This window comes from Castanea sativa, chromosome 12, assembly GCF_040712315.1.
Source record: "Castanea sativa cultivar Marrone di Chiusa Pesio chromosome 12, ASM4071231v1".
Lineage (NCBI taxonomy): Eukaryota > Viridiplantae > Streptophyta > Magnoliopsida > Fagales > Fagaceae > Castanea > Castanea sativa.
In genome coordinates this window covers 40,195,199-40,204,729 of record NC_134024.1, presented here as the reverse complement: position 1 = coordinate 40,204,729, position 9,531 = coordinate 40,195,199, and the positions used below count along the sequence as shown (strand labels likewise).

Here is a 9,531-nt window from a genome sequence, read left to right as displayed (position 1 = left end):
CTTCTTAAACTTCCTAGGGAGATAGATTTGGATATGGTCAGGAATTTGATAACGGTCCCGTAAATTCTTAAAGATGTTGACCGTCATCGTCGGCTTAAAGTCATTAACGGTCCACATTTGGGGAGAATAAATGGACGACTGTGGCCATCCCCGGGGCTTCCTGAACTTCCTTCTTCAGAGGCTCTCTTGTCAACTTCACCCTCGTCCCTGTCATCCTCTCCTCCTCTCCTCCCTCATTACCCTCATCCTCACTCTCTTCTCTCTATTCCAGATTAGAAGACTTTGTTATAGCCCGCTCCCTCACGGACTGACGACTGCTCACTCTTTGCTTTTCTAGACATCTATTCACCTACAAGCGACAAAGGTATTCAAAAAACCTAAGTTGACGGTCTCTCTAAAGAATTGACGATCAACTAGAAAAACGAAAATAAAAGATAGAATGAAAAAATAAAATAAAAGGACTTACAGAGTTAGTAGACAGTTCCTTGAGAAGTGACGGTCTCAGCAAGATGATGGCAGTGAAAGCGACGAGATTAGCAAGATGATGGAAGCAAAGTTTTCAAAGTGACGAGCTCTCTCTCTTAAGATCAACAATGATGAAATAAGAGAAATGAGGGGAGGAGCTAAGATATATATATAGGAAAAAAAATGCACAGGAGACGAAGTAACGCCCTTGTTCAGAAACGAGGCCAACCAACTTATGCCATATGTTCTAGCATTTAATAATGGCTGCTCGAGGAACCATCAATAAATACCCCTTTCTTTTTTCCAAAAAAAAAAAAGAAAAGAAAAAGCTACAAATCAAACTCCATAACTCGTCAGCTAGAGCCAACAGAGCTATGGAGTAAGGGGCAGCTGATAAGGGTAATTCTGAAAGTTTGATGAAGTTGTTCACATAAGGCAAAGTTGACAATCCTAATAAACCCGTCGACCTTGCTTGTGCATTCATCAACATAAAATGACGATATCATAAAGCCAACGGCTCTGTCTCAAGGCCGACAACTGCGCCTTGAGATCAATGACACATGAATTGGACGACCAGAATGCATAGATAGCACAAGAAGCTGACGGAAGGAAGCTGAAGGGGATAAATAAACCTTTAACAAGTCTGACATGGTCATGCTTGGCCTCCACACATGAGTATATAAGGAAACATCTTGTGCTCCACGACTAACCCTAATAAAGGGAATTCCTACAAGGAAAGGATCTCATAAGATACGCGAATTAATGAAGATCTTTCCTACAAGGAAGGGCCCTCTATGCCAAGAAACAGATGTCAACTCTATGCTACTATAAAAACCCCAAAACCCTCATAAACCAAGGTACGCATAATTTCCCCTAGCTCTGGCACTGTAGAGTTGTGAAAGTTCTTTAACTTGACCTTCGGAGGGTATTTGGTTGGTACCACACTGGTACTCTTACAAGGTCTTCTTTGTTTTTATTTCATAGGTGTTGTCTCAAGCACATGAGGACTATGTTACTTACTGACGATTTTTGGCATCATCATATATAAACCCAACAGTTTGCCCCCAGATTCAAGCATGTCCGCCATGGGAGCGTACACCATGGCCTAAGCAAATCAATTTTTTTGCACATCAATCAGTGGTATTTATGGGTGATAATACATGAAGAATACATTCCTATCATTAATTTTGCATCTCAATAAGTGAGAAGATGGGGTCTAAATAGATAAGTTATAACCCCTTTCCATCTTCCTTGTGTGTGTGTGTGTTTATTTCTCAAAAAAAAAAAAAAATATATATATATATATATATATATATATGTTATAAAATGTAAGTTTTATATATATATATAAAGGGCGAAATTTAGATACAGTACCTTGTGTCCTATACCTTAGGTTTCCCTTTTAAAAATTTGACACGTTATTACTTAACAGAATTCATATAACTGGCGTTAAATATTAAAAATTCTTTCAACTCTAATTCAATACCCACAGTATTGCCAGAAGTTCCGAAAACCAGATTTAGTAATTCCATTATTTTGCCTATGAAGTTGTCCAAATCAATAACTTTCAATTCACAGCAGAACCAGATTGCAAGAAAAGAAAAGACAATTCAAAGAATTTTACTATAGAATTAACTCCAATAAAGCTACTTACTTCCATAACCTAACATAAACAAATCCAAAAAAAAAATATTACTCCCACATCAAACCCTGTCAGAACACTCCGCATTGGAGAAAAAAATTGTTTCCCTTTCCACAAACCAATAAAAATTATATATAAATTCTTCAATTCATCAAAAACTGATTGATCTTTTGGTCTGATGATAGGAGTAGACGTTATAGGTTGAAACTTTCTATAAAAAAAAATCTTTAATTCAAATTTAATATTAGAAAAAAATTATTATTTAAAACTATTGTTTTAGACCTCAAATTATATTAACCTGGCCTTATTTTTAATTAAGTATATATAATAAAATTTATATATGTACATATATATGAAAACAAACTCATATTGATTGTTTACGTGTAGTCTCCCTTCGGAGTTGGTTATTTTCTCATACTTTTAGGCATTGTAGCACGTCTTAACTAGGAATTTTTTTTTGAGAGATAATTACAATATACTGTTAACTCCGCAGCTCGAATCCTTTCCTTCCTAGACCTCCAAGTATTTTGTGCATGAGTTGGTGCCAAATCTTAAATAGGAGATCTAGACTTTGTTGTTCGTTTGAAATTTGGATGGAGTCTGTTCCTCCAGATATTTCTAATGTTTTTATAGCTGATTTTCCAGCCCATTGAATAAAATTTCAAATGATGGTTTTCTTAACCCAAAAAAAAAAAAAAGGTGTAGTCTAAACTCTTTACAGGTTATCACTAGGCATTTGAAGTAATTTTTTTTAATAGAAGGGAAGGTCTAGAGACATCGAATTTGGCACTAAATTATTCACATTCATTTTGCTTTATGTGTTTTGTGATGGGATAAATGAAGTGGAATGTGGCAGAGGATGTGAATATTTGCTGTGAAAATATCAATGACCCTAATAGAACTCTTTAATTTTTATAGAATTAAGAGCATTCACATATGAGACTCTTTCATTTTTTTTTTTAGAGGAGGACTCTTCAAATTTTAGTTAAGAAGTAATCAAAAAAAAAAAAAAATTGCAAATGTTTACAAATGAACAAAATTTAAAAAACAGAACATATTGGAAAAAGAAAAAAGAATGGTTTTCAATTTGATAGCGGATGACAAAGTCTTGTAATTGATTTGATACTTCTTATTGTACAAAGTGCTAGTTAAATTGATATTCAATTGGTGGTCAAACTAATGGTATCATAAATAGTTTAATTAATATTAATACTTTAAAACTATAAATAAATATTCTAATTTTTGTTAGATAATTTATTTGTTATCTCCAATAATTAATTTGAGGGGGGAAAATGATTAATTAGGTCCTCCTCCCTCAAGTTAATAGGGTTTCCTACAATTAAAAATAACCTTTCCTACATGAACCAAATTACAGTAAAAAAAAAAAAACCTTCAAAAAGAATTACAGTAAAAAAAGAACAATTTAAAAACAAAAATCCTTTCTAATTTATTTTTGAGAAAGAAAATCCTTTCTAATTAAATGTTAAAACTTAAAACATTGATTAAAAAAAAAAAAAAAGTTGAAACGCAAAAGTAGTAAAAGTAAAACTGTAAAACTATAAAAGCAACAGATTTTGATTTTTGAATTATTTATGTTTTAAATAGTAATAATGTAAAAGCAGCATTGCTACAAATTCCCTAGTGACTCAGACCAGAGCAGAAAGCCAGAAACGAGTGATGAGCGATGAGCTCTCATCTCACTCCAGTCTGCGGCGGCGGCGGCGGAATCGATCCTCCGGCGAGGCGAGGTGGTCTCGACTAGATGCAGGGCGTGTCGTGTACTCGGTAACCCATTCCTAAGGTCTAAATGGTTTCAAATATCAGATCATATATATATATGTTGTTATGTATTTGGATTTCTTTTTTGTGGGGTTTTTATTTTATATTTATTTTTTATTATCACAATTTTTGGGCGATTTTTTGAACTAATTTAAAAAATTTGAGGACCTAACTATAAAAAATTTTAAGGTTTAAATCCTAAAACTTGTAATAGCTTGTCCGAAAAGCAAGAGTGAAAACAATGTATATGCTAATCACCGACTTATACAATTAGTTGGCAAACAAAGTTTAAATAAGTAAGTGTCCTAGTGGTAGTAGGATTAAGACATGAACAGCATAATATATATGTATACGTATACTTAGCCATTCAAACAGAGAGATCAAGCTTTTCTATTCTCTTTTGTCTATTACACAAGAGAGAGAATTATTGTATGGGTGTGTGTTGGGAGACTGAACAATGGAGAGGGGATCTGTGATTATAAGAAGGTGCTCGCAGTGTAGGCTTAGTGGCCACAACTCTACGACGTGTAGTAAGAAAAACAATAACAATATTACTACTACTATTGCCTCTGGCAATAATAACAGTAACAATACTAGTACTACCATCGGCAATTATAACAATAACAATGCTGGCCTTATCAAAATTTTCGGTGTGTATATCCAAAAAAATGTAGATGATCATGATTTGAACGCGAGCGTTAGCATGGAAAATCGGAGTTCCAAAAGTGTTGAGCACGAAGTTGATATTGATGCTGAGAGAAAGAAGGGTACAATTTTCAAATTCACTTTATATATACACAAATATATTAGTGTTGTTCTATATGTTTTGATTTATAACATGTTGTGTTTTGTGTGTATGTATATGGGATTCATGTATTCTGATTTTTATCATCTTCTACTTTTTTAAGATTAGAGTTTGGCAATCTATGTATTTGCTAGTTTATTACAATTTTTACAACTTTAATTCGTTATTAAAAAAACACATATTTTTAAGTGTTAGTTTTTGATGGAATTTATCACTGTTTTTTCTTTTTATTTATTTGTTCTTCTGGATTAATGCTTGTCAGTTTTCTTGTTTGTGTATCTGCCTATTTGGATTTTGGATGAGTTTTGATTTAAAAAGACTTGTGTTTTGTGCATGTGTGATTTTTTATTTTGATTTTTTTAATTTTATTTTTAAAAGATTATGGTTTGGCAATCTATATATTTGCTTGTTCTATACAAATTAATACTTTTAATTCATTAAAAAAAAAAAAAAACTACTTTCAGTTTTGGTTTCTGATAGAATTCAGCACAGTTTAATTTGTTGGGTTCATGGTCTTCAGTAAAATCTATCCATTGATATATATGATTTATAATAATATGTGGGAGAGTTTTTAATTTTTTTTGCTCTTTTGTTTTTAACTGTTTATTGTGGTATTTTTTTAAAGTAAAATTTTGACCAAAATCTGAAAAATTAGCCACAACAATTGTACACGTATATATTGTTGCAGATTCCCTTTATATTTCAGTGTTCTATATTATAGTAACTACTTACTACTGCTATTATTGTTAATACTGTAGCTTTTTTGTGCGTCTTGATTTATAGGGTACTGTGTTTTGTGTGAACATGGGATTTGTGGAGAGTAAAATTGACTAGCATTTATTCAAATATACACTAATTAATATTTATGAATTTGAATTCCTAAATATATCTAGGCTTGAAGCACAAACAATGGCTAAAAACAAGAAATCTCGTATTTTCTTTTATAAGAAAGTCATAAAACATTGCGTCAATATGGTGTTTGCTAAATACTAGTTATGGTTTGACATAATTGTTATTAGTATTTTGTAAAACACTTCGCTGTTTGTTTGTTTAGGAAGGCGATGGACTGAAGAGGAGCACAAACTATTTCTTATTGGTTTGGAGAAGCTTGGAAGAGGTGATTGGAAAGGAATTTCACGTGATTTTGTGACTACTAGGTCCCCAGCCCAGGTTGCTAGTCATGCTCAGAAACATTATATGCGACAAGTTGCAATTGATGATAAGAATAAAAATAGGCCGAGTGTGTTTGACCTATCTCTAAATGAAGATGTAATATATTTCTTGCTCTCTCTCTCTCTCTCTCACACACACACACATGCACACACACATTTCATAGATGTGACTATAATCATGCACTTATAGGAACTAGCTCCAAAGGATTCATCAGTTTCACATACAGAGAAAAGTGGTATTGAAAAGGCATTAAAGGTAAGTCCATCCATCCCAAATTATTCATTTATTGCGTAAAATGGTATGTTAAAATAGAGCATGGTTGTTAACATTGTTATGGCTTCTACTCATATAGGCTAGTAACTCCCAAGCTTTGGCATTGGTGAATAATAATGAGAACGCGCTAGAGGTAAAGCTCGTATATCAACAACCATTCTTGTATCTAAATGCAGTTGAAATTTGTCAGTCTTTAATGTCTTCCTCCAATGATATAGGCTACTACAGCATGTCAACATAATGTGAATCAATCCCCACATGTTGCCTTGGATATTCCACCAATTGCTCAAATGCCACCCCCAGTATTTGGTGCTCCAAATTATTGTAGGAGTCCTTCCACGGTAAGAAACAATTTGATTTTTGCCACATTTTATTTGTTGAATAGAAACTGATATTTTGTATAGTAGTAAAATATTGTATGTGTTTTATCTATAGTATTGGATAATTGGATGATAACTACCCAAACTATTAAGATAAAAACCTTGATTAACTATCTTTAGATGCAACTTGTACATACATTATTGTACCTTGTGAGGAAATAGACCATTGTTTGCACTCTTTGTAACAGCCGAAATTTTAACATCTTGAAGGGCTTTTCTTTATTTATTTTAATTATGAGGTTTTGGGTGAGGGATTAATATGAAGAATTCTCAATGAAACAAGATTACTTAATAATGGGGTTGGTGGAATCTACATTCTTGACTAATCAATGTTCTCTAATTATCCGCAAACAGCATGTTGAATTCTATCGTGAATAGGACAATTATTCTTGACCTCTATCATGATTAATTTCAACCTCGGATGATTCTAATAGCCACATATGGCTTGTTACCAATTACATCTATTTAAGCATGGAATTTAATTTGTAAATTCTCATTCACCACTAAATGTGAATATACCAACATCTCTTAGTATAAATGTAGTATGAATTTCCATCTCTTTCTTAGATTTATCAAACACTGTTTTCATTTGAATATTACTCCTTGCCAAATTGTTAAACCAACTGTTGCATGATGATCTTGTTGGTTTAACAGGTGAATTCCGCCAATCAAAGTTATTCATCTTGGTTGCCTGGAACATTGTAGAATTGGGTATTCCATCACCACAGGCATTCCTCGCACATAGTCGTACTCGATTAGGTCTTACTAGGCCTTCAATGATCGCAAAAAGCATACAATTGGGCTACCTCAACCTACAACAAAGTTATCTTCTCACACATCTGCAACCATTAGAGTGACATGAAAATTTTTATGCGGTGAAACTTTTTTTTTTTTTTTTTTTTGTGCATTTTGATTTATCAATTGTGGCTATAATTCTTTTCTTTTTTTCAATTTTTTTTTTTCGGAGATATGATAGAAATCTTATTTAAGAAATCAAATAAGCATATAGCTGTACTGAGTATTGACCACATCTCTAATTTTTGAACTTTTAGATGTTTTACACTATCTACCTTTTTGTGATCATTAAACCTGTGGCAAAAGCACTATTTTTATTTTTATTTTTATTTTTTTTTTTATCTATTGCTAATTATATATCAGTCTACAAGGTAATATAACCTACACCATCTTCTCTAAGTAGTTGTCACTCTTAGTCATTGTATTCTCTGTTTTGTTCATCTCAGAAACTCAATTCGTATTATTTTTCTCGTCCAACCTTTTTTAAAAGCAAAAAGATACTTTCACTTTTCATAGAACACACCATCTATTTGATATAAAGCTTTCAAAGTATTTTGACGACTAGACAAAATTAATGCCAAATCAAGTAATTTGGTTAAAAAAAAAAGTAAATAGGATATATTCTTAATGAGTTCATGTAGAATGTTAGATCAATTAATTAAATTACAATTAAATTTTGGTATTGACTAATTTTAAACTTAGCCACGGATCTATATCTTAAATAGAAAAATTGAATACAATTTTAAAGTTTAGTTACTATTGCAAATTTGCATAAGCATGTGCTAGAAGAAGTTTATGGTGCTCTTCACGATCTATCAAGGTAAGTTCTCATTTTTTCATAAATAAAATAAAAACAAAAAAATACAAAAAAAGAAGCCATATATAGGACACAAAATTCTCTGTTTCTCTGTGTTAAGTATAATATGGGTGAATGGTGATTGAAATGTAATGTTGTATTTACGTACAAGGAAAAAACAAGGGTGAAATTTCTTTCATTTGAATCTAAAATGAATGAGTTTAACTTTCCTGACATATCTATGATATGGAATTTGGCATTTTAGTGATTGAAAAAAGAAAAATAAAAAAACAAGGGTGATATTTTTTTTTTATTTGGACTGGGAAAAAGAAAAAAGAAAAACTGCTTTACCGGCTTATCTTCTTCTTTATTTTTTTTATTTTTGGGTTTCCTTTCTTTTTTGTTTAAAGGGTTTCTACTTTCCTTTCTCTTCCAAATACTAATCTCTCTCTATATATATAGTGGCGGAGCCAGGATTTTAGTTTAGGGGGGGGCAAAATTGAAAGACTAGATTGAAAGTAAAATTAATCTAAATATTACTAATCAATATAAATAACAAAATAGATAAACAATTATATACTAATGTAAGTGTCATACAAGACCAAATATAATATAAACTTTAATTTATATTTGCTTACCTAGTTGAATTTACTCAATTGGAAGATTTGCAAAATATACGTCGATACAAGTTCGTTTAGAATTTGATTTGAAAATCATTATTTTGATCAGGCTTCGTCATAAGCTCAATTGCTTACAAGTACACACTTTATATAATTAAAATAAATAAAATCACTTTATAGTTAATAACAATCGAATTAAGAGATTAATTTAAAGACATAGAAGTTAAACATGTGATTTGATTCCTTAAAATATCAATGTAAAAGTGTTAAGGATATAGAAATATACCTGCGAAGTAGTACTTTCTTGGCCTTGAATACTCTTAAAAAGTTATGTAAAATTCAACATTTCTTTCTCTATTCTTTTAAGTAAGAACTAAGAAGTTAAAATTTTGGTCTATAGCAAAAATAAAGTGTTTGAAACTGTGAAAAAGTTAAGATAGAAGAGAAAACAATTAGGAGGCTAGAGTTTTAGTTTGATATAAAAGGTCTTAAATATTATTTTATATTATTACGATGATGTGGATACCCTAATTCAAAGGAAACAATTGTGCGACAAAGCCACCAGGGGAAAAAAAAATTGCAGTTGCTTAAGAACATGCGGCAGGATAAAAAAGGAATATGGTTTTTAAGTGGGACCCAAAAAACATTGTTTTGTTTAAAAAGACAAATAAACCTATGGAACGTTTGTGTTATTTCTAATGGAACCTATATATGGAAAAAGACAAAATAATGTTATTTGTTCTCTGAATGTGGAATGTTTGAGGTCAAAATGGCAGGTATTGTAAATTGCAATACTATATAGG

At 31.6% G+C, this 9,531-nt stretch overlaps 1 protein-coding gene across 1 annotated transcript; it reads left to right on the top strand.

Moving 5' to 3' along the window:
* The first annotated feature begins 3,864 nt into the window (after positions 1-3,864).
* LOC142618459 (uncharacterized) lies at positions 3,865-7,459 on the top strand. Its single transcript, XM_075791402.1, has 7 exons — positions 3,865-3,892; positions 4,561-4,653; positions 5,746-5,960; positions 6,054-6,119; positions 6,217-6,270; positions 6,356-6,478; positions 7,172-7,459. The coding sequence occupies exons 2-7, from the start codon at positions 4,590-4,592 to the stop codon at positions 7,220-7,222; spliced, it is 573 nt and encodes a 190-aa protein (XP_075647517.1). The 5' UTR covers positions 3,865-3,892; positions 4,561-4,589; the 3' UTR covers positions 7,223-7,459.
* Positions 7,460-9,531: the final 2,072 nt, after the last annotated feature.